General features: G+C 35.9%; 1 protein-coding gene across 2 annotated transcripts in view; it reads right to left on the bottom strand.

Annotated features, from left to right (window-relative positions):
* Positions 1-716: 716 nt before the first annotated feature.
* Positions 717-26816, bottom strand: part of LOC115215159 (E3 ubiquitin-protein ligase Rnf220) — a 172742-nt gene continuing 146642 nt past the window's right edge. For both annotated transcript variants that reach the window (XM_029784335.2, XM_029784334.2), the window contains 10 exons: positions 18088-18130; positions 16467-16582; positions 15592-15721; positions 14703-14799; positions 12911-12997; positions 10274-10323; positions 8440-8518; positions 6727-6841; positions 3481-3555; positions 717-1402 (listed from right to left, as the gene is read on the bottom strand). In XM_029784335.2, coding sequence (XP_029640195.1) covers positions 1331-1402; positions 3481-3555; positions 6727-6841; positions 8440-8518; positions 10274-10323; positions 12911-12997; positions 14703-14799; positions 15592-15721; positions 16467-16582; positions 18088-18130 — 864 coding nt within the window. In that variant the 3' untranslated portion in view covers positions 717-1330. The remainder of the gene's footprint in view (positions 1403-3480; positions 3556-6726; positions 6842-8439; positions 8519-10273; positions 10324-12910; positions 12998-14702; positions 14800-15591; positions 15722-16466; positions 16583-18087; positions 18131-26816) is intronic.

Raw genomic sequence — 26816 nt, 5'->3', positions numbered from 1 at the left:
TACGTAAAAAGCACCCACTACACTCATGGAGTGGTTGGCATTAGGAAGGGCATCCAGCCGTAGAAACACTGCCAGATCAGACTGGGCCTGGTGCAGCCTTCTGGCTTCCCAGACCCCCAGTTGAACCGTCCAACCCATGCTAGCATGGAAAGCGGACGCTAAACGATGATGATGATGATGATGATGATGAAAAAGAGACAGGAAAATGACTGAGCTCAATATTTATGATGAATTTACCATGTTTGGTAGAGTGTGCAACACTCATTTAACATACCCAGAAAAAATACCCCTATAGTTCTGATAATCAAAGACTGCTGCAAAAGGTAATACTGGTAGTTACTTTTTTAGATCAGACCTCATTTGGTGTATCCAATATCTGGCTAAACAGGTGTCTAAAACATTTTTCATTACCATGGAAAGTTTGTCTTTACCACAGTGAATATATTTTAGGGTATGTGAAATCTGTAATTTTTCATGATCAGCTCTTCAGTATCTTTAAGTAATCAATGAACTAATTAAACTCTTCATTTATTTTCTGTGATCATAACAAACTCTGATAACATTTGGTGGTATTTGTAGAAAATATTAAATTGATGGAACAGCTTCGCAAAGAATTATCAAAAACACTACAAGGTTGTCTCCCTTGGTCTGTTTGAGTGTTTTACCTGAAACTAGAGTTGTTGTCAAAGTAGAAAAATAAAAGGCAGAAAAAGAAATGTTGGAGCAAAGGTTTTATGATGTCAAAATAGTAGAGAGAATTATATAAAGTGGAATCTACTTTGTGATTTTTACCTCAAGATCACTAACAGATTTAAAGATCCGAGAGGTGTATAATATCCAAAAAGGTATTTCGCATTCAAGAGAATGCAGATAAGTTTCCTTTTCTTTTTTTCTTTTTTTGTATTACCCGAATGGATAAATTCTTTGATATATTTTTTATTTGTTTTTAATTTTATATATTTTTTTTTATTATTGTTAAAATCTGCAAATCAGTCCTCACATCTGGTGATCTTGCTAGAGCCAGAGGGTAAGAAAGGGTGTTAAGTATTCGTGTTATTGTGATTTTCTGTTTGGTCAAGGATTCAAGAGAGTTCTGTTGCCATTTGTTCCTGATGATTTAGCACAGATCTCTGCATCCGGAATTGGAAAGACACCACAATGTAATTAGAATAGCTGACTTATGGAGGGACAATGACGTGGTGTGTGGGTGAGTGAGTGTTGTTTTGTACTGTGTATGGAGAGTAAATTATACACAATCATAATTGAAAATAAATAATAAAAAAGAGAGAGAGAGAGCTAGTTGTGTGAGGTTAATGGGGGAGAAAATCTGCTACAAAAATATTCGCCGGAGATCTGATGGAGATGTAATCATATTACACTGTGGACACAACTTCTTGGCTCCCTGGCAAAAAATGGAGAAAAAGAAACAAAACAATGTAAGATAATGAATTAATTAGTTACACAGATTTTTCAACATAAAGAAGTATTAGGCATTTTAGGCAGCAATTGTAGACAGTATTATTGAGGGGACTTGAATCACATATCCATTGCTAGCTGGACATTTGCATTACAAATTAATATTTAATAAATATATAGACATTTGTTAACATATAATACACCTACATGTATATCATCATCTATATTTAAGGAGTGTGGAAGAAAAGCTGTTGTAACAACATTACAGTTGTTATTCAATAGCAATGCAAGGGGAACAGACAAATTCTATATCTGAATTTGGTAACTTCACAATGCCACAGTCAAACGTATGAATAAATTGAAAAACTTTTATGTAAGAATGGTGAATATAACACAGCAGGATCAGAGAATGGTTTATAATGTTGGCAGGGAAACATCCATTGAAAGACTAATGTAGTTAATAGAAAACTTAATGAGAATGAGATGGCTGAGTAGACATGACAATTTATTAACAGATCATAAATCAAAATTTGCTGCTGGCATTTTGTTGGGTTTCTAGATATAACACTTGTCTTACATTAACCTACCGTAACTGTTTGCAAAGAATAACAATGAGTTCATCTATTTCAAATTAGTGTCTGTCAATTTTCTTGGGTTCACTTTATCATTTGATACAGATTCAAGATCTGATTATATCATAGTAGTCAGTATATAATAGGCAACTCCACATTAAATCATCACACACAAGTCTTCAATACTGGGTGGGTATCTTTCACATCTAGGTGGGATTATCACCTCTAAACACTGTGGAATCACCAATAGAGGAGCCACTACATTGGAAGTGAATATTCTGCTGGTCAATCTTTATTCAGCAGACCAGTGATCAGAGACACTCTTGTCTTTACTGCCCTGTCTTTTCCTAGACACAGTGTATTCAGGATCACATTACCCCATGGTCTTTGCAAGATGGTGGGAGTGACAGTGTTGGACTAAATACTTCAATGCATTTAGTTTCATTAGTTATTGATCTACTTTCAAACTTTAACACTGACACCACTACCACAACAAAAGATTGATATATAAGGATAAGTAATGTACTAGTGTTAATACAAATGACAATATACTGTCTTTATAGAATAATAATCAAATGTTTTCAATGAAAAAATTTAGAGAATTCAATAACTGTTGTTTCTCTCAGACAGAAGCACACTATGCTAAAAAATATTTCTCATACATGGTGTCCTATATGTATCTTAAGAGTTGTAACTGCTCTATTCAATGATTGTAGCATTATGAAATATTTGAAAGCTTTTTACATATATCTAATGTTTTATATACATTTATCCCATACATGGGTTGGGCAGCCTGTATTATTGTTGCATAATTGGAATAAGAAGACTCAAAGTAAGACAGTAATAAGGTTTAGAACTCCAGACCATATTGGTCACAGTTCAGTGTTTTAGTCTCACAGAAAATCCTAACACAAGCAAAAGACCTCAGATTTATCAGAGAAGAAGAAATGGGAATGTGACATTCTCTGACGTCTTCATCAAATACCAACGATGAATTGTAACACACACACACACACACAACCTTGAAATTGATTGGCAGACACCCATAAAATTATTAACCATCTTACAAACAATAACTCTGAGCACCTTTTCAAACTCCATCTGTCTAACACCCGTGGACATATTTACAAAGTAAGAAAACAGCACAGCTTCCATGACTTCAGGAAACATTTTTTCACGCTGAGAGTCGCTGAAGCATGGAACAAACTGCCAGCATCAGTTGTTAGTTGTCGGAGCACTGCATCCTTCAAAACTTCCATGCTTTCTGAGATTCACCAACACTACACCTGATTTTCTCCCCTCCATACACACACAAGCATGTGTCTGACTCGTACACTGTTCACTTTCCAGACATTTCTACATTACTGCATGTACTTTATATGCACTTTCTGACAAGTTGTGGTGCACCTGAGCACTGTATACAATAATTTCATTATTATTATTATATAAGTTGAATGTCTATTAATGAATGAAACATAAAATAAAGACTTACCAGAGTCCTCAGCCAACACTGCTCACAGTGGACATGCCAACATTGGACTGATGTTAAAGGGACTTTATAGGATTCCTGAAAACAAAATGTTACACTGTTAATTAATAATGAATTGACATTAACAAAGCAAACATATAATAACTGATGCATACACGTTTGTGAAAAAGAAATCAAGTAAGAATAACAGTTTACTGAAACTACTGTGATGATAATGAAACCTATTCTAGGTACTAGTTTAATGATTACATGTCTAAATATTTGAGTTGAATTACAATTAATAAGATTATCTATTTCAGGACACTCAATCTAATCTTTACATTGTAATTACAATATTTATACTGTATTTCATTTGTCAGTGCTCCTGCGTTTATTCTTTCAAACTACAGGTTTATGCTACCCGTGACAAGGACTAGGGCATGAAAATTACTTAGAATTTCATGGAGGATAATTAAATTTGTTTGCATGTTTATTAAAACAGGCACACAAGAAGGTGTGGGCATGTGGTTAAGAGGCTTGCTTTGCAACTACATGGTCTGGTGTTCAGTTCTACTATAGCCTTGGGCCAACCTATGCTTTGTGCAGGAATTTGGTAAATGGAAACTGCTGTGAGGAAGGCGATGCACACACATACACATCTAAACTGGTGCAAATAAGCAAATGAACATGCTTGGGCTTGATACACATAGAGAAACAAAAACTGGAAACATTCATCAGATGGACACTCATGCATAAGCATAGAGATATTCATATATTTATAGAACAAATTTAAATGGTGTACAAAAGCACAGAAAACTAAGGGGAAAGGGCGTGGTATTTCAGGTCCGACAGCTGTTTCTTGGGGCTCGGAATTATGTATAGTTATAATGTTGGCAGATGGAATGTACACACCTTTGTATTCCATGTAAATCTATTTTGTAAATATATGAATATATATGAATGTTCATCTTCTGAATACTTTCAGCCTTTGCTTTTCTCTCTCTATTTATATATCCCTATATTTATACTTTAAAGCATATATGTATGTATGTATATTTTATATATGTATATATTATGTATCAAACCCAACTGTGTTTATTAGCATATTGTCGCCATATCTGCTCACCTGGATCTTCTTATAGTCACTCTTTACATCACAGAATTAGTCCCTGATAAAGATTTTAGAGTGTAAGTTCAAATCATTTGAGCACTACATAGTGTTTTCTATATTGAGCATCTCTGGATCTCATTTGTTGACCCCCACTATTTGCTTCTCTCTCTCTCTCTATTTATATATCCCTATATATATATATATTTACAAATAGAGAAAGAGAAGCAAATAGTGAGGGTCAACACACGCGAGTCCTTGTGTTGTCTCCTACCACCACTTGATAACCAGTTTATGTTCCCAGAACTTAAGGGCTTTGCAAAAGTAACCTATCAAACTTTAACCCTTTAGTGTTCACATTATTCTGCCAAAATTAATCCTTTTTTATCCACATTGCCTTGAACTAATCAGGCATTATCTTGTAGCTATGAGATTTTGATGAGGGAGCAGTTAATTTTTAAAATGACATTGTAGGGTTGGTGTGAGAGACCAGATCTGGCCAGTTTGAACAAAAAACAGGCAGAATACTTTTGGCCGGATATAGCCGGTTTAAATGCTAAAGGGTTAAAGGAAAGTGTTGGGGTTGATTTGCTTGACTAAAAATCCTATAAGGCAGTGCCCCATCATGACTGCAGTCCAATGATAAAATACGTGTATGAAATATAAAGCTGAACAAGAACAAATCAATTAGATAGACTACTCTTGTTTTGTTCTTGCTTTCATTTCATATCTGTAATTTGCACCAGAGACAACATTTAATGATGTTATGTATTTTAAAAATCTTTGAGAGAAAACACAATCAAGCATTTACAAATTTGTATGGTCTTGTGTATCTACATTGGGTTTCCTGAGTTTGTTATCAGCAATTTCTCAATTAATATTATCTGACAATAAGAGGTTAGGAAGTAAGTTTACAATGCAATGGTCCAGTTGATAAGAGTGCAATTAGTTACTATCAGTTTAAAAATAAAAGTTTCTAGTCTGGAATTATGTACATAATAAGACACAATATGACAACTGAAGATCAAACCTTTTAAATATCAAAAAATATACACTCTAAAAACTGTTGTTAGAAATCTGGAAAATTATAGTTTTGTTCAGTAACTTTCCCGAAATTAGAAATATGGTAACAGTCTGAAATTTTCATTTTTCAGACATTGAATCAAATATATATCCATATCTATGAGAAAGAGGCTTTACATTGTGTATCATTCTAATAGCAACAATAGAAGGGATTCCAGTTGTAAAAGACTGGCTCATTAAGTATAAATCCAAATCATGTCAACATGACAAAAAAAAAAAAAGATGATTAGAATATTTCCTTTATTTCCAGCATGCATGTATACAAATGTTAAAGTCTAAATTGCAATATCAAATTTCCCCAGTCATCCTCTCTCTCTCTCACACACATTTAACACATCCTACATGCATAAATTCCTCTTTCTACAATTCTATAGGGTTTGATGTCTAAATTTGCAAAGGTAAATTTGAACTATACAATTAACTTGATGTAATTAAACAGACACCTCAAAGTCAAAACTATTGAACCAATGATTGGCCAGAAGTTGTTTTAATATGAGAGATCAATAGTTAGGTGTTATCACACTGGGCTCTTTTATTTAGGATTTAAGACAACTATTGACAATGTTGCCAGCGCCGCCTCGACTGGCTTCTGTACCGGTGGCACATAAAAAGCACCATCCGAACATGGCCGATGCCAGCGCCACCTCGACTGGCTTCTGTGCCGGTGGCACATAAAAAGCACCATCCAAATGTGGCCGATGCCAGCGCCGCCTCGACTGGCTTCTGTGCTGGTGGCACATAAAAAGCACCATCCGAACGTGGCCGATGCCAGCGCCGCCTTGGCTGGCTTCTGTGCCGGTGGCATGTTAAAAGCACCAACTGATCGTGGCCGATGCCAGACCCCCCCTGGCACCTGTGCAGGTGGCACGTAAAAAGCACCCACTACACTCGCGGAGTGGTTGGCGTTAAGAAGGGCATCCAGCTGTAGAAACACTGCCAAATCAGACTGGAGCCTGGAGCAGCCTTCTGGCTTCACAGACCCCAGTTGAACCGTCCAACCCGTGCTAGCGCAGAAAACGGACGTTAAACGATGATGATGATGATTATGGGGAAGGGGAAGATTTGAAACTATGACATACCATGCAGATCAAACATTTATGTTTCTCTTCAGTTTTTTCTTCTTCTTTCTCCTTCAAGCGACATTTCAGTGCAGATATAATCCGCTGTGAAGAATTATTTGCATTGCGAGGGTCACTACAATAGACAATTAATCGGATGAGGATCAATTACATTAAGAAGCAAAACAAGATAAAAAAAAGAGAGAAAATTAAACAACATAAGGAATATTTAAAACTTAGAGATTGTTTTGAATTACAGTTGCACCTGAAATTGGAAGTTAGCTGTCAGTGTTAAATAACAAAGCATGTGACTCTATGAATGGATGATCACTCAGCTTGTGAAGTTACTGAGTGGCTTGACATGACAGGTTAGTCAGTGTATTAGCAGTAATTAAAGTAACTAAAAGTGATATTCTAGGAGAGCATGTCGGCGTATCAGGGTGGGTACTAAAGGATAGATTTTAAGGTGTTTTCTTGTTAAAGAGAGGAAATGGAAACATAAGAGAGTGTCACTGAAATTAAAGCAGCTTGTTGTTACTGATTGAGAAAATATAAGAAATTATTCTGTCCTGTGATTGGTCAGTAAGTATTTGTGATTCAACTTGCTGTCACCACCACCATTACCTGCTCCAATAAAAAAAATGTGTATGTGTATACACACACACACACACACCATCATCATTGTTATAATGCTTAGCACTTTTTGTGTAACAGATTTCTCTAGCTGGATGCTTTTTCTGTTGCCAATCCTCACCTTTTTCTTAATAAGATACTGTTTTTCCCCTGTGTAGAAGATTTTTCCCTATGTAGCATTAATTAGATTGGACATTAATACAACTCCCAGATAAAGTGATGGTATGTTATGAGTTAAGTTTCCCTCTAAAGTTTGTTTTTTGTGTTAGTGAGGCTCATAACTCAAGACTAATCTAAACATTGTTACTATTGTCATTGCTATTTCCCCTCAAATAAGAAGTTTATGAAGACATATCCAAGAAAGCCTCTTCCATTCTGTCTCACCTCATCTCTGAAGTCTAACATATTTACCATTTCTTCTTAAGTTTTCCCCGACCCTCTTTCACAGAGGAATCTCTTCTTTAAACATCTGTTTTCCAACCACTTTATATGCACATACAAATGAAGTCATCTGTATATATGATCCAGTATATATTGGCTAAAATATTTAAAATCCTGTCTCAAAGTGGTGTTTAAAATGTCTAACGTCATTGTTCACATTTCCCTCTCTTATATCATCGCACTTCTTACATGTGTAATAAAAAAACACTTTATTGTCAACCTGAGCCACAATAATACCACTTGATCTACCTCCAACACTGTGTTGCCTCAGTGACACGACTTGTTTTACTACTCCCAGCAAACCATTAAAGTATTTATTGTTAGACATGTTATTACATCTGGTACAGCTAAAGTACTGCCTCTCTACCAGAGATTCTACATACTCATTGTTTCAACTTATTTCAGTTCTGAGCAACCACTGAGCAACAACTATATTCATAGAAGATATACAAACAAATGAAAAAAGTGGGAAATGTCTATGTTTAAATACAAAGTTAATACTCAATTAAGATATGACAACCAGTGAGTGTATATGAGTGCTAACACATATGTATACACACTGGTCTTACTTGACTGAGTTGTCAGCCATTGTGTGTCTACATTTTTTGAGAAGAGGAGAGTAAAAGGAGAAAACCTAATTGTAACATGTACTCTACTTACAAGTTATGTGATGTTGATCCTTGGTCTACAGCTTGATTATAAGGTTGGTAACAACTGGGTTCAGGTTCAAATTTGTGTTCTGAAGAAAAAAAAAATAAAACATCATGTATTACAATAAGACAAGTGTTTTCAATAGATACAGTGTGTTACTGTATTTTTCAGCATACAAGTTGAATTTTTTAAGGCCAAAATAACTAAGTTGATAGACATCAAGACAACATCGTAGGGCCAAGAATCCCATGCGAAATGCAGCAGGATTTGGAAAGATATTGATGATGTCTGAATGTTTATGCTTTATGTTTACACTATATACTACATTAACTTGCATGCCAGAAAATTCAGTACACAGGCAGCCACAGAATAGTTGTGTTTAAAATTGGGTAAACTCAGGCATTGCAGGCTGTACAACTTGAGAGTAGTTCAGTGTCATACAAGCTCTCAGTCCAAATCATACCAAAGTCACTTCATCCTCTCTTTTCATAACACTCAAATACAAGAAACAAATAGTTTATGAGAGCTACAGGAACAGGGATCATTGTCTTCTCATCCCTCTCTACATAGGAGATATGACTGACTGAATGAACTAAGTGTGGTTCATGTCTAAATTGATTGTACTGGAGAGATGAGAAAGGAAATTCCATAAAGGTGTCGCTCAGGTAAGTTAGTTTTGAGAGAGAGAGAGAGAGAGAGTTGGGGTGAAGCGCTGTGATGAGAAGCAGATGGATTAAATAATCTTATATAAGGGTAGCATGTTTGAAAGAGCCCAGGTTGATATGGTAAATGAGTCCGAAGGAGCGTACAGCTAAACAATGCTTGAAAAATGTGTGAGTGACTAGTTTATCAATGATCTTTATATGATTTAGAAACTGATGTGAACCAATGTTTGAAAGGATTTTAAAGATAAAATTGGGATCCAGTTAACTTCTTGGATTACAGAAACAACAGCCATTCAATTTATAGCTATACACATACAGACACACATCCTAGATTACATTAAAAAAAAACAAAGACATCAAACTGACAGATATTCGGTCATTAACTTGGTCACAACTACGTCTCATAGACATGTTTCTCTTTCCAGTCTATGTCCAAAACCTAGACCCTGAACAAAAGAATTTGCCCTATCATCCTTCCTAAAGTTTTCTGGAATTCTCTCAAGCATGCCCACATTTTCCATATATAGATCAACTACATCAACATCACCAATCTGGGATGGGCCAATAAAGGTGAGGGATGGATGATGCCCTTCCTATTTTAGCAAATTTATAAAAACTAAATAAATAAATAAATAACCTCTTTCAAGTCATTCTAACATTGCACAAACACAAACCACACTACTTCCATCAGTAATATGCGTTCTTCTCCCCGATTTACAAAAGAAATACTTCTCTTAATAGCAAACATACTATTCTATGTCAATACAGGAGTATTTACATTCAAAAAAGTTTCCTCTTTAGCAGAGATTTTTATAAATTTTTATAATATATATTTTACATAAAATGATCAGCATCAATTAATTTATCAGACTCAACACACACACACACACACACACACACAATTAGTGGAATTAATGTATTCTCACATTCAGCACTGAAATGATAAAGGCTAACAATGACAATAATATATGCAGCTAATGTCTACATTTCCTATTTAAATTAGGCTGCCTATTGAGAAGCATACACCATTAAACAATTCCAAAAATGGTCGTTAATATTTCAATGGATATTTTATTTAAAAGAAAAATTTTTAAAAACCTATAAAATATCATGACACCAAACATTGAAACATTTTCAAAGAATCAAAAAGAATCAAATTCTGATATGGGTTTTCTTACCGCCTCTTTCTGTAGAATTTGATAATTCCATCATAGAACCAATTGTTGTGCTGTGGAATGGAAAAGAAGAGACAATGGAAATAGATTTCTCCAGAAGGAATAATAAAAGAATACTTTTCAATGTAACATTTAGATGCGACTATTAACATTGATACACAACAGAAATAGAATGATTGCTTATTTATTTTATCTCACATTTTGTGAACAATGGCATTGTTGGTTCCAAATTCCCAAAAGGCTATCATTGGTTCACTACATTTTTGACTGCAAAAGCAGCAAGGGATTTTCTGCATAATTCAGGTGGAACAAATATCACAAGCAATTTTTTATTTGACAGCACTATTTTATGCTGTTTTTTTAAACTGTTCTTCATATTTTTTGCCAATATACAATTACACACCCACATGATCTTTTGTTTAATATCCATGTTTCCATGCAAGCATGGGTTTAGAGATGGAGTTATTTAAGGCAAGATTTTAAAACAGGATGCTCATCCTGTTACCAATTCTCATCTATTTTCCTAATAAGAGATGAATTTTCCAGGAGTTTCTGAATATACAGATTGACTGGTCAGTGAAGAAGTTCAGCATAACCAGTGCCTATCACAAGTGGTATCCTACATGAAAATATGAATATTCCCACATCAGCATCATCATCATTTTGACAGGCTCTGATGAGTCAGAGAATTGTATCAAGTACCAATGTCTACTTTCTACAGTTGGATGCCCTTTTTAACAGGAACCACTTCACAGAGTGAACTGAGGATTACTTATGCCTGAAATAGTTTTTGTAAATGAATGACGACTGAAGAGAAAGTGACTGATGATCAAAGGCACAAGGATGAGGAATATGGTAAGAAGTGGGATGAGGAATATGGTAAGGAATGAGGGAAAGAGAAGGGATTAGTAACAGAATTGAGAAAAAGGGAAGGAGAGACAGAATGGAAAAGATGACAAGGTGGGTTGTGCAAGAATGGTAGTTCTAGGGTTTTCCAACATAAGGGATGGGCATGGAAAGAAAGTGCAAGGGAAACGCAACAATCGGAAGGAAGCAATAAACAATAGTGAAAGGGAAACCTGAGAGGAGACATTGAAGTAAAGGGAGGTGCAAGGAGGTAATTTGGGGGAGGGGGAGATGGAGGGCAGTGTTGGTGTGTACAACAGAAGTAGTAAGAAGACGATCAGAGTGTGAATGCCACGAGAGTATTGTGGATGGGGAGGCAGTGGAAAAGGAGAGGTGGGGGTGAGAAATTGGGTGGATATGACTTACTCTTTTACTTGTTTTAGTCATTTGACTGCGGCCATGCTGGAGCACCGCCTTTAGTCGAGCAAATCGACCCCAGGACTTATTCTTTGTAAGCCTAGTACTTATTCTATCGGTCTCTTTTGCCGAACCGCTAAGTTACGGGGATGTAAACACACCAGCATCGGTTGTCAAGCAATGCTAGGGGGACAAACACAGACACACAAACATACACACACACACACACACACACACACACACACATATATATATATACATATATACGACGGGCTTCTTTCAGTTTCCGTCTACCAAATCCACTCACAAGGCTTTGGTTGGCCCGAGGCTATAGTAGAAGACACTTGCCCAAGATGCCACGCAGTGGGACTGAACCCGGAACCATGTGGTTGGTAAGCAAGCTACTTACCACACAGCCACTCCTGCGCCTACTTCTGTAGTTTCTGACTACTTTACAAAGTAGAAGTTGGTGGGAGGTGGAGAAAGAAGCTAAAGCAGAAGACACTTATTCAAAGTACTGCACAGTAGAACCAAATCTGGACTGTAAATCAAACATCTTAATCATGCAACAATTGCTGTACATATACCATACACATTAGATGAATTTATTTAGTTTCTAATGGCCAATACCAAATTTCACTCAGAGGGCATTGGTCAACCCAAGTCTGCAGTGTGCTGTGCAATGTGATCCAATTGGAACTACATGGTTACAAAGAATTTTGTGATTCTGTGACAAGCAAAACATTGTCAGTGGATTTAAATATAAAGACAGAACTCTATCAATTTGAAGTTGTGACTGTGATTTCTTGATAATACTGGTGGTTTGGACAGCCAGAATTGGTAAGCTCCTATTGCACATAACATGCCACAGAGCTTTGATTTAACTCTTGCCTTTTGTGACACTAAGAATGGATAAAATGTCAGCTTGGCTTAGTAAAGAAGGTAATGACAGGTACAAAATGCTCAAATGATCCAGAGATTAGCTATTGCAGTCTGTTGAATCTGGGATATTGGTAGGGAAGTTAAGCATTTTCACCTTGGCGCAAACATAGAGCTGGTGACAATTATATGAGCTGTTAACTTTTGATCTGCCTTTAGTTGTACCAAGTCAACATTGTTAGGATCCTAACTATAACATCACATTCTCCTAGCAATGCAACACTAAAACTGTTACATACTCATGATAACTCTCTGAACATAAATATCACATACTCATAGCAACACTGAGCAGCCATCACCACTATCGTTATCTTAATGTCTTCTTAAATGAACCCCTTAACCACATAGCCAAGCCTGAATGTAAATATCAAATACCCCTGGCAATATTGAATATATACGTTGCATATTTTAGTAACACTGAATATAAATATCACATACCCGAGCATGGCACCCCGAAGGGCTTGTCTTTCTCTATCTTCTTCAGGTTCATCTGCAGAACAAGGAATGATGTCTACTTCACTGTATCTACAGCAATGGTTAAAGAAAAATATCTTCAAACAATACTTTATTTTACATCTTAACTCCCAAATTATGTTATTAACCCTTTCGCTACTGTATTTATTTTGAGATGCTCTGTGTTTCTTTCAATAACTTTAAATATAACAAAGAGTTTAGTAAAATAACTTAGTTATCACTCAGCTAGTGTTAGGAACATAAATTGTGGCTATGGTTTGGTGGAAGATTTTAATTCAAAACTTATGAAAACAAGACATTTGTACTCAGAGCCAGAGCCAGTTTCAGCCAGGTTGGTATCAAAGGGGTTAATATTATGGCAAGCACCATGAACTAAAAGTTAAGCTCAAAGAGATAAGATCATAGGCCTGGTTTTGTGGGTCTAGTGAATGAAATTCTAATGAGAAGTTTTGAAAAAGAATCCTAAATATAACAACCACATGTATTCCATTTTCCTAAAAATATTTGAGATATTATGTCACAGAATCAACAACGAGCTAGGAAAAATGCCTAGCAGTATTTAATCACATTCCTTTAACTAGTAATTCAAATTCTGCCAAGGTCAACTGAAGCAATAAAGTAAATACCAGCCAGTTATTAGGAATAATGATAATGGATGGAGGATTGGCAGAATTGTTAAAGTATTTGATAAATTTCCCTGTGGCATATCTTCCAACTCTTTATGTTCAGAATTTAAATCCTACTGATTTAAATTCCTTGTTTTACATCATTCCTGGGTTCAATAAAATAAAGTCCCAGACAGGTAGTGGGAGTGATTTATCTGACTAACCTACACACCCCAAATCCTAGCATTGTGCCTATATTAAAAATAATTATTTAGGGTGGTGGATGGGCAGATTCTTTAGAGTATCAGAAAAATTGCTTTGATGTATTCCTTTCAGCCCTTTATGTTCTGAGTTCAAATTCCATCAAAGTCAACTTTGTCTTTCATCACTCCTAGGCTGATGGTAATGACTCATCCTATACCTTCAAAATTTCCAGTTTTGTACTTATATTTAGAAACTATCATTATCTGCCCGATTGTCCTCATCACCATTATCAAAATAATGTACAGATATTTCAGCTGTTATAGTACTAGACTAAGGTCCAACTTTTACAACCTCATACAGTGTTATACAAGAGTGTACAGGAAAGTCTGGTAGGTTCTACTTCTGTAGAATAACCTTTAGTATGCTATAGTACACTACTATACTATTCTACAATATAATATAAAATTTATAGGGGCATATGAGTGCATTATATGGGATTTGTGTACTGAATACTATATCGGGCTTTAGTTTATACAATATAGTACAAGGTTCTATAATATTGTATGACGCTCTTCTACAAAAGACATGAAATTATGATATATGATACTGCATGAATCTAAGTCCCTGCTGTACAGTAAAGTACAATAGTATAGAGTCTATAGACAAGTGTCTGGTTAGGTCTTTACTTAGTCTAACTCTATAATTTCAACTATACAACAGCAGGAACATCTATAGAGCTCTACTATACCTTTCCCCTCTTATAAGAATAGAAGAAGCACAAATATTAATTTTAACTCCCATTCAAATGTATACCATGAAGTCATAAGCAAATATATCCCATATATGCAGAAAGAATATAAAAACATTAATAAAGAAAACACATCTCTCTCTCTATATATAATAGGAGAGGCATTGTAGCATAGTAATTCAATAACAGTGAAGGATACTGAGGCTTGCCATATTGCTCTGAGTCGTCACCATCAACATTCAAATCAATGTCATCATCCACAGATAAACGACTGCTTGACAGTTGGAAGCCTGAACCTGAAGAGAAAGAAACAGAGATCAAAGTTCAGCATGAAATTAATCACAAAAAAACCCCCAAAAGAAACAAGCAAAATCAACAGTTTGTATGTTCACTTTGCAGACATAAGTGTAATTTTGTATACATGCACACGCTTTTGAAAGCTATATTTTCATACCAGTGACTGTAGACTTTTATACAGAAACTATAGAAGAAAATGTATGTACATCTGGGTACATACTGATCATATAACCGTGTCGTGAGAGATGAGACTTGCAATTTAATTAGCCACACGCACGTCAGCACCTTAACTTCACAAGCACAATCATTCAGTCTTAGAAACAAATACATAAAATAAGACTGGTATTTTAGGCGATATTTCTAAAATAAAGTAACATGCTTACAGTCAAGAAATACATTAAGAAATTAACATAGAGATATTTTACAATAAATCAAATATTGAATATTTAAAATACACAGTGAAACCAAGTTATCTCCCCTACACACTCAAACTGTTGGAGCAAAGGTACCGGAATTAGAATTTTGTTTGTTGAAGATGCTCCAATTATGACAATCCTGCCTAGTTTTCAACTACAGTATATCCAATGCATTGTGCCTTCTTTTTAAGACAGTAAAGTGCGACATGAAGGAAATTTGGTGGCTATTTCTACCAGATCGAGTAATTATAGAGGTGTTTCCATTTGGCTCACAGTTATTTAGTTTTCTCTTTATGTTTCTGGGTTAAAAATTCTGCTCTCTGACTAATTACTAATATGTAATTTGACTTTTTACAAATAAAAAATTAGTTTTACCTGCAAAACCTCCTTGAAGCATAGTTGTTGCTCGTATCCTTGTCTGTCCTGCCCATGTATATTCTTCATACTGTTCCCCACTATCATCTCCTTCCACGTCAACATGGTCATCTTCAGTAATCTGTTCCTTCTGGCAAAGATAAGAGAAATTAGAATATAGTTAATTTAAGATACTTCTTTTTTTATCAATTCCACAGTTTGTGTGATTTGAGAACTAAGACCTATTGTTACATATGTTTTTAACCCCAAAGATTAGTTGTACATTTATATGTTTGAAGTTGATGGTGAACTCCTTAGCCACTCCTAACTAATTTCTCATTTTTGTAATTTCATTCAGGTGCAAGAAAGATGAATGATTCATCTCTTAGTCACCTGAATGAATAATAAACACAGTCAAGAAATCAAGTGAAGCAAAAGAATAAATCATCAAGTTTGAAAGACTTGATAAACTCCGTGTTTTGAGTATGTTTTGTCCTTTTACAATACTCAAACATGAATAAATATATTTATACATAAAGTGTTTGTTTGTTGTTTGTTCCTTCTCAAACCACACCTGGCTCATAGGGCCAGTATCCTGGTTTCCTTGGCATATAAGTTCCCCACCTGGACTGGACGCCGGTCCATTGCAGGTGAGCGGCAAGATGCAGGAGGAAAGAGCGAGAGAAAGTTGTGGCGAAAGAGTCAGCAGAAGTTCACCATTACCTTCTGCCAGAGCCGTGTGAAGCTTAGGTGTTTCGCTCATAAACACACATCGCCCAGCCTGAAACTCGAACCCGCGATCCCTCGAGCGCGAGTCCGCTGCTCTAACCACTAGGCCATGTGCCTCCACTATTAATAAAGTGTAAATAATACTAAATATCTTGGTGATATTTTACCTTCTTCAAGCACAATTCAGCATGTTCATTAAGTTCCTGAGCTGTTCCAGATAATTTTTCATTACAAATAGGACAAACTGCTTCCTCTGGTCTTTTCTTCTTGTTCCTACTCCGAGCTATTTGAAATTACAGAGGAAAAGACACAACAAATGAAAATGGAATAAAGAAAGGTACATTGTTATTTATCTTACATTATATCTTAGTTTTGAGAAAGGTATCCATTGTAAAAGATTAAAATGGTCTGATAAAACAGATTCTATATTTATGTGCTTGAGTTCATCTTTGTCAAGGAAAAAGATTTTTTTTCAGTTCAAAATACTTCAAGGTCAGTCTTGCTTCTTCACTTTCTTGGATGAAGGGATTGATAAAATATCTGTGATACGTTGCTGTCACTTTAGGTCAATAGTAGCTTTCGAGTATTTTGAGGGATTTGGATTTGCAAAGCAGAGAGACAAAACTACCATTGATGATGATGGTGATGGTGGTTTGTAGCACTTGCACAAGGACACAAATTTAAGAAAGGGAATTAGTTAATTCAATTAACTAATTTGATTGATAGTAAAAAAGACAAAGTCAAGCCCCTTCTATAAAGGTACCTGATTGTACTGCAAATTTTTCTACCATTCATCTTACAATGATTAATGATTTGCAACTCAAATGCAAGAACCAACAACTTACTCCTACAATTAATCATTGTTTAATGTCTGTTTCCCTTGCTGGCATGGGTGGATTGGTTTGACAAGAGCTGCTCATTTGTCTCTTTTATCATGGTTTCTATGGCTGGATGCCCTTCTTAATGCCAACCACCTTACAAAGTGTACTTGGGTGCTTTAGATGTGACAACAGTAATAATAATAATAATGACTTCACATTTTGGCACAAGGCCAGCAATTTTGGGGAAGGGTGTAAGTCGATTACATTGATCCCAGTGCTCAACTGGTAGTTAGGATGAAAGGCAAAGTCAACCTTGGTGGAATTTGAACTCAGAACACGAAGACAGACAAAATGCCGTTAAGCATTTTGCCTGGTGTGCTAACGATTCTGCCAGCTCACCACCTTATAATAATATTTTTGCTGTTGCATAAGCCCAAGCCAATGTTACTTGAGTAGATCAATGACACAGTGGTTAAACACAGGCCCCACTTTTCATGAGTTATGCACTTATTCAGTCACATAAGTCACATATGGATTCCCCTGCCCATTCTAGTCATGCAACAGTTTGTTGCATCCAGAGTACAATACATCTGTCTGCTGTCCATGACAGATGACTATCAGAGGCAAAAATGGAAACAGGCTATGTAAACTTATCAAATTTTCGATTTTCTTTTAGAATTACATAATCCTTATCATAGCTATTATTTTAATGTTCACTTTTCTGTGCTCAAATGGATTGGACAGATTTTGTTAAGGTGGATTTTCAACATCCGGATGCCCTTCCTATCACCAACTGTCAACAGTCTCCAAGCAAGGTGACAATTCCCCATCACCAGACATGGTTCTCAAAGATTTTTATCACTTATGTCAAGGAGTTCCTTTGTATGTATACCTATAGAAAAGTCAACGTTTTTGATAAAATGGAAGAGAGGAATAGACACTGAAGTAGAAAAACATCAAAACTTACAGCTTAATCTTGACTGCCTGTTACACTTGATCCTTTGGTAGGTCTGGTTAAGAGAGAAAAAAAACAGAAATCAGTAAATCAATGCAAACTTGAATTTCTCAAAATGCTTTATATATATATATATATTTATTTGTTCATTTGTTTTTACATCTATTTTGCCATGTTAATATGGGTTAGGTGAATAATATTATCATGGCATTGGTTTTACAGCTAGATGCTCTTCCTGTCACTAACTCTTACCTGTTTTTTGGAGTAAAGGATCTCCTAATTTACACATCTCTGAAGACATAAAGCCAGTGGTTGATTTGTTGACATGGGAAACAACAGCATTACCCACTCTGGGCTTTTTGGAGTGGGTGCAAATGTAAATGAACACACACATACGATGAGTTTCCTTCAGTTTCTGTATCAAATCCACTCATAAGATTTTGGTTGGTTCAAGGACCGTAATAAAAGTGCTGCACAGTGGGACCAAGCCCAGAACTACACATGGTTAGGAAGCAAACTCTTAACCTCATAGCATGCACCTACACACACACTTTTTGGCAATATACACAAATGTATGTAGTGTACATGTTTAGCCATAATATATACACATCACACTAATCTTTCTATCTTAGAGTCAGTGAAAATAATACATAAATAAACAAGAGCACTTGGAGAGTGCAAACCTCCACCAAGGCAATAGCTACGTACTCTCAATGATTAGCCAGAGATGATTTTTTAAATGAGAATATCTGAAATAAACTCAACTGCTCTCATAAATAAGAATACTAAAAACAAACATGGCCACTCTCAAAAATTAAGTGAAAAATAATCCAGAATCCCTGCCCAGAACTGGATTGATCTCAAAATCTAATCAATTCATACCAGTCACGAGGCCAAACATCCCTGAAAGTTTCATCTGAATCCACCCAGTGGTTCTTGAGATATCATGTCCATGGACAAGCAAACAAACATGAATGAGAAAACAATACCTCCACCTTTGCTAAGGCAGAGGTAATAAGGATTTCTAAAGACGTAGGGCTACAACTTTTGTGGTATGGTACACTTAGTTATATTGACTCCAGTATCTGACTGGTATGTTTTTTTTTTTTTTAATCAATTCTAAAAGACTAAACTAGCATAGTGAAATTTGAAATAAGAAATAAGAACATACATGATGTAACTAAATAACATGCTTTTTTCTTTTCATTATTGCCTTAACAATAGTATTAACAGAATTCTTTCTAATTTTAGCACAAGGTTAGCAGTTTGAGGGGATGGAACATATCAATTACATTGCCCTCCAGTACTTTGACTGGTACTTTTGACAATATATCTGTTGATATGCCAGACTCTTTCCTTAACCACCTTTATTACAACTTCATATATTTAGGTCTGATGCTCAAGATTCAAATGAAACAATAGAATTATGAGGGAAACTACTGCTGGTCCGTGTAGGCAAATAGTAAATAGAAAAAATCCACAAATTGGAATAAACTATTGGCAGTGTGGAAGAGGTGAGATCTAATGTCTTTGTTAAGATCTTTCATCAGAGAAATATGTAATATTTACAGAGTACCACAAGCACACGCAAATAAATAACTCAAATAGGAATGTTATAAACAACAACTAAGCAATAAACACCTAGTTTCAAGTACAACATACAACATTATAAGACATTGAGGAATCTTTGAGCTAAAGTGGTTCTCTATGTGGTTGTTTGACTTGGTAGAACTAGCAGCCAAATCTGCCTTAAATCACATACTACCATCTTAAAAATAAAAAAAGGAAGAATATATTGGATAATGTCATCCTAGATACACCTGTAGTTATTTGGCCAAGTGAATTCTTACTTGTGAGGTTAATGTTTCATACCAGGTGGTGCTATTAAGTTAGATATGGCCTGGGTCTATACTGGCTGAAAGTTATCAAAGTTACATCATGTACTCTTAACATAATTCTCATGTCAAATCAGTATAGCACACTGTGACACGGTGAGACCTTTGAACATGTACAATCCAGAGAGAAAGAGTGAGAAGAAGAGACCCAGGTAACTCACAGGTACTTTACTGCCCTTAATGGAATTTGAATTGAGTTTAGAAGGCTGAAACAAACACTGCAAAGCATTCTATCCAAGGATCTAAAAATTCTGCCAATTTTCTGCCTTGCTAAACACACTATTTTTTACCCCACAAAATGGGACAGGGATAATTGGGATGCCTTTCTTTATAAATAAGTCTTGCTAGATTAAATGTGACCTCGAGACCAAACACCAACAATAAACAACATACAGAAATCATCATCATCATCATTATACTATGTCCACTTTTCCATGTTTGCAAAAGGTCAGATTATATTTGTTGAGGCAGATTTTTTTATAGCCAGATGCCCTCCCTGTCATAAACCTTCCCCTGTTTCCATGCAGGGTAATATTTTCCCATGGCCAGATGTTTTTTTTTACAGAAGACAGGAAACAAACAGCATCACTTGTATGAAAGTAATGCTTGTTTACAACCATGATGTCAAAACAAGGATACACAAAAACACACATATATAACCTCCTCTAGTCATGAATGACCGTGGGTTTACACCTAGAAAGTTACCCTCCCAGGCACAAGTCCAGGCAAGGTTGTTTATGGAAGACCAGCAGTCGCCCATGCCTACCAGCCTCTCCTCTCTACACCACTGATGTTATCCAAGAGAAAGGCAAAGGCTGATACAGCTTCGCACCAGTGATAAAACAACTCATTTCAACAGCTGAGTGATCAGGAGCAACATAAAATAAAGCATCGTGCTCAAGAACATGATACACAGCCCGGTCCAGGAACTGAACTCAGTACTTCATGATCTAACCACTGAGCCATATGCGGCTACACACACACTCATGAGTAGATGTACAAAGCAGTGATGGAGAAGAAAATAAACATGATACCAGTTCAAATATGTTTGAGATATATTTGAACCTGGAAAAGGCTTTTCATTGCAGTTTGTCACAGGGAAGTATTCTTGCTGGAACAAAAAGGTGTAAAAATACCATGGTGGGTTTAGAATGCTACCTACTTGGCTAATGGCCATATGAATTTCGAATAGGGTGTCTTCTTGTCAGCCCTAGCTACAATAGATTTTTTTTCGATTTCAATCAATCAATTCCACTCACAAGGCTTTGGTTTGCCCAGGGTTATAGAAGACATTTCTCCAAGTTGTCATGTAGTAAGTCCAAACAAAATCCTTTATAATAAATTGGAAGAACTAAGGCCACCACCCCACCCCTAAAAATGAAAAAGTCTGAAATTTATAAAAATCAAATTACTAATAATTCTATGCTATACACAACTTTATGAGGTAATAATGAAGAAATTTCCATTTCCAAAAATCTATCCAGAATTACTGTTTTGCAATTATCGTTGAACAATGCATGATAAAAGAAGAAAAAAAAAAATTAACAGGTCGTATCACATTTCAAGGAAATTTTCACCTTTAAACTCATGTGCAAAAATTAATAGTCATTGCTTGAACCCTGTTGTGAGTTCAAATTCCAGAAGCCCCAAAACACACACAGACATAACAGTTTATGATGTGTGACACTTTTAAAAATAAATGTGTTTGAATAGAAAATAAAAATATCCAGAATTTTCTAGAAGCTGCAAACCTTAACAGAATTTATATTACACACACACACACACACACATATTTGTTAATTGCTTAATTCCACGGAATTTTAACATTAAAAAACAAAATACAGAAAGAGAAAAAAATCGTGCTTTATTTAGTAAAATTTTATTTTAGACACGCAATTATATTTTATTTCACTTTGTTTAAGGAAGAGGCGAGGGTTATACAAGATCCTTTGGAAGGAAAATGAGAGGGAGGGGAGAGAGCAAGAGCTGTATTACTCTATACAAACTTGACAATTAAAAAAGGATAAATTCCATTTTCTATTGGAACATAAAATGTGATAAAAACATAAGGAATCAAAACTTGTAGCCATCATTTTTCTTTCTCTAGGCAATATCTTTAACATGAAGGAATTTAATATTATCAAAAAAAGGCAGAGAAGAAAGAAGTAGCTAACTATAGAGAAGTGAAAATGTTATTACCAGGAATGAGGCAACAAGCAAATTTAAAAACCAAGTTGTTGTTTAGCATTTGGCTTTCCTGATAGAGTAGATCTTTAATCATTCCAGCCATGACCATTCTGCCATTTCATTTGATATGGCAGGGCATAATTTGAGGGAAATTTGCCTGCTATTTTCTCAGAGGCTGTCTAAATACATATATGCTTATGTATTGGCTGCCCACCCATGAACTACTTCCTTCACTCAAGCATGTCAAAATTAACAACTGGAGATTGAAAATACAAGGTTATTAACTTTTATATAGGCGTGGCTGTGTGGTAAGAAGCTTGCTTCCCAACCACATAGTTCCATGTTCAGTCCCACCATGTCACACCTTGGGCAAGTGTCATCTACAATAGCCTTGGGCTGAAGAAAGCCTTATGACTTTGAGTGGATCTGGTAGACAGAAACTGAAAGAAGCCCGTCATACACACATATATATATATAATATATATATATATATATATATATATATATATGTGTGTGTGTGTGTGTGTGGTGTGTGTGTGTGTGTGTGTGCGTGGTTATGTCCTCATAACTTAGTGGTTTGGCAGAAGAGACCAATGGAATAAGTATAAAGCTTAAAAGAAATTAAGTCCTGAGGTCGATTTGTTCAACTAAAACCCTTCAAGGCAGAGCTCCAGCATGGCTGCAGTCAAATGACAAACTACTAAAAGAATAAAAGAAAAAAAGAATATATCCTAATCTTGTCTTGGGAGGATCATTAATCCAATAACAACACATGCACTGGTTCAAGTTAACCAATTGACTAACATTCATTATTGTTGGTCAATTGGTTAAATATCTCTTTTACTTGTTTCAGTCATTTGACTAGAGTCATGCTGGAGCACTGCCTTTTAGTCAAACAAATCAACCGAAGGACTTATTCTTTGTAAGCCTGGTACTTATTCTATTGGTCTCTTTTGCCAACCCACTAAGTTACATGGATGTAAACACACACACACACACACACATATATATATACACACACACACACACAATGGGCTTCTTACAGTTTCCGTCAACCAAATCCACTTACAAGGCTTTGGTTAGCCCAAAGCTATAGTAGAAGACACTTGCTCAAGGTGCCACGTGGTGGGACTGAACCCGGAACTATGTGGTTGGGAAGCAAGCTTTTTACCACACAGCCACTCCTGCACCTTAGTATATCAATCTTTTACTTGTTTCAGTTGTTGGACTGTGACCATGCTGGAGCACCACCTTCAAGTGTTTAGTCAAGCAAGTCAACTCCAGGACTTATTTTTGAAGCCTGGTACTCATCATTTGTCTCTTTTGCCAAACTGTATTATTTCTTTTTTTCAGTGTTTGATAGTTCTGCCTGTGTGGTACCTTGATAGCATATTGCAGAGCCTGATTACACTACAAAGCTTTTTCCTTTTTTTTAAAATTTATTCATTTGAACACACCAAGGTGAAAAACAGTCACCCATATACACTGAGAACGGACCAGATGTCTACACACACTGAGGCAAGAAGAAAAAGATTGCCATAACCACTGATGCAAAATAACAGTGTATACGAATATCTAGCCAAAGACAGTCCAGATGTCTACATAACTGAAGCAAAACAGACCAGATGTCCATATAACTGAGGCAAGTTAGACCAGATGCCCATATATATAGTGAAGTAAGATTGACCAGATAACCATATACACCAACATAACAACAGACATATATATAGACCAGATGACCATAAACACTGAAGTAAAATTAGACAAGATGTCCATATATATGGAAGCAAGATAGCCCAGATGTCCATATACACCGAGGCAAAAACAGACCAGATGTCTATATAGTCTAATATAAGATGGACCATATGTCTTCATACAATGAGGCAAGATAAACTAGATGTCTTAGTCTTTGGTGAAACATTGTTACTCTAATTAAATAAAAAGCCATCTGCTGACCATCAAGAAAATGAAAAAAAATTCAGATATCTGGGCCCTAAAGACTCCCTAACAACAATAATCTGTGACAGGCTAATGTCTATGATAGTGCTGAATTACAGACAAAATGCTCAGACATTCAAACATTACTGCTCTACTATGTCTTCCCTTGGGCAAGATAGAAAAGTCTCCTAGCTCTATCTACTTTGCTAAAAGTTCCATTGTTGCTTGAGTGGTTAGAGATAAGAAGGAGCTTCAGCTATGAAACATAGCAGTAACTCCACATAAAGGAGAAAAAAGAAAAAAAGCATTTGAAATGGATACAAAACTGTGAAAAGGAAAAAGAATTCTGTGACAAGGAAACATTAACAAATGGTAAAGTCAAGCTTTATGTTCAAATTCAAGAGGAATATCCAAAATCACTAACTCATGAATAGAAATGTTCTTTCACTATAAACTATTTCAATTTGATTGCTCACAATTATTAGTCTTGTTATCACAGAGCTGTCAGTCGACTGCAGCAATGACTCAACACCTAAGCCAAATAATTTAATACTCAAGCCTCTTGAGAACGTTATATCTGTATGCATGTATGTACACACACACAGATATATATATATATATATATATATATACAAGCGGTAAAAACGCAATTCAGTTTTATATATAGAGATATATATATATATATGTATATTTATATTCATTTGAAGCTGATGATTCACTTCACTGCTCTCCAGATTTTCTATTCATATGCAAACCTTTGGGTAATAAAAGTTTGCATGTGTCAAGACAATGAGTAGCTTTGAGAGAATCGGCCAGCTTCGAATAAATTAATTTCATTAAATATGCCAAGCAACTTTTCTCTGGTTTGTTTACTCCAACGTAGGTCCACACACACACACATTAGAGAGTGTATGTAAGTACACCCACACATATACAATACTTCTTAAGTAATCTATCATCATCATCGTTTAACGTCCGTTTTCCGCGCTAGCACAGGTTGGACGGTTCGACTGGGGTCTGGGAAGCCAGGGACTGCACCAGGCTCCAGTCTGATCTGGCAGTGTTTCTACAGCTGGATGCCCTTCCTAACGCCAACCACTCCGCGAGTGTAGTGGGTGCTTTTTACGTGCCCGGCACAGGTGCCAGGGGAGTCTGACATCGGCCACGATTGGTTGGTGCTTTTAACGTGCCACCGGCACGGAAGCCAGTCAAGGCGGCACTGGCATCTATATATACTGTATATACAGCAAAACTAAAGTAGTGATAACAAAACTTGACAGCTAAGTTTTTTTAAAGAGAAAATTACAACATAACAGAACATCACCCTTAATAAGGTGATCCTTACAATATTATTTGAATAGTTGTAACCATAAAATATCTCACTTCTGAGCAAGGCCAGCAGCATAACAAATTCCAATTCCTTTGATTTTCACAGATTAAGTTATAGATTTTTCTAGCTGGCATTTGAAGGGATAAAACAGGAGGAACACAAGATGTTATCCATGAACGTGAGACAACTATCAACAATTTAGTACCAACATTGCTAACAACACCTTTATCATCACTATGATCGGGTTAAAACAACTGAACATTTATTACTACCACTAGGCGTGGGTGCAGCAGTGCAGTAAGAAGGTTGCTTCCGAACCACATGGTTCTGGGTTCAGTCCCACTGCATGGCACCTTGGGCAAGTGTCTTCAACTATAGCCTTGGGTCAACCAAAGCTTTGCAAGTGGATTTGATAGATGGAAACTGAAAGAAGCACAAGCCCGCCATATGAGTATGTACATACGTTCTTGGTATGTTTATCCCCACCTACCACTTGATAACCCATGCTGGTGTGTTTATGTCCCTATAACTTAGTGGTTCAGCAAAAAAGATTGATAGAATAGGTACCAGGCTTTTCAAAAAAGATAATAAATACAGGAGTTGATTCATTCAACTAAAATTCTTCAAGGTTGCGCTTCAGCATGATCGCAGTCTAACGACTGAAAGCAACTAAAAGATAAAAGACAATCCTTTGCAATAGCCACACCTTTAATAGGTCCACCAAGAACAAGCCAATGCAGCCTCTATCTGGTCGTCTGACCTGCTAGAAAGAGTAGCCAAATTTCCCTCAAATTTTAAATAAAGAAAGGACACACTCAATAATATAGTCCTAAATAGCTTTAGAAAGCCAGGATGGTCATGGCCAAAATGCTTTGATCATGAGATTGTTCAATCAGTGTTGACACAGAGTGAAACAACAACAACAACAAGTTACATCAATAGCATCTTTTAATACTGCCACCACCACCACCCTATACCTTTAGTATCACTATCATAGCCACAACAGCTAACAAGAAGAAGAAGAAGCAAATTAAAGTTCAATATTTATCATTCTAGATTAATTAAAAGACAATCAAATCAAAATGAATGATTACCATTGTGGTGAACAATGACTGCGAGGAAATGAAGAATTTGCTGTTGAAGTTGGAATGAGAATGATGAAGATCTGATAGAATAATACCATGATGGTTGTGATAGTGAGCTAACAAGTGACTAATTCACAAATTACTAACACTAGTGAACCAAACAGTCATCCGACCGGTAGATATCTACACAATATAATTGACAAAGTGGAGGTGTACATCTATCTATTGATCTATCTGTGTGTATATATGTCTATATATATATATATATATATATATATATATATATATATATGTATATATATGTAT

The sequence above is a fragment of the Octopus sinensis genome, linkage group LG8 (assembly GCF_006345805.1).
Source record: "Octopus sinensis linkage group LG8, ASM634580v1, whole genome shotgun sequence".
NCBI classification, from domain to species: Eukaryota; Metazoa; Mollusca; class Cephalopoda; order Octopoda; family Octopodidae; genus Octopus; species Octopus sinensis.
Note: the sequence above shows the minus strand (reverse complement) of the source record. Positions and strands in the feature narration are given on the sequence as shown.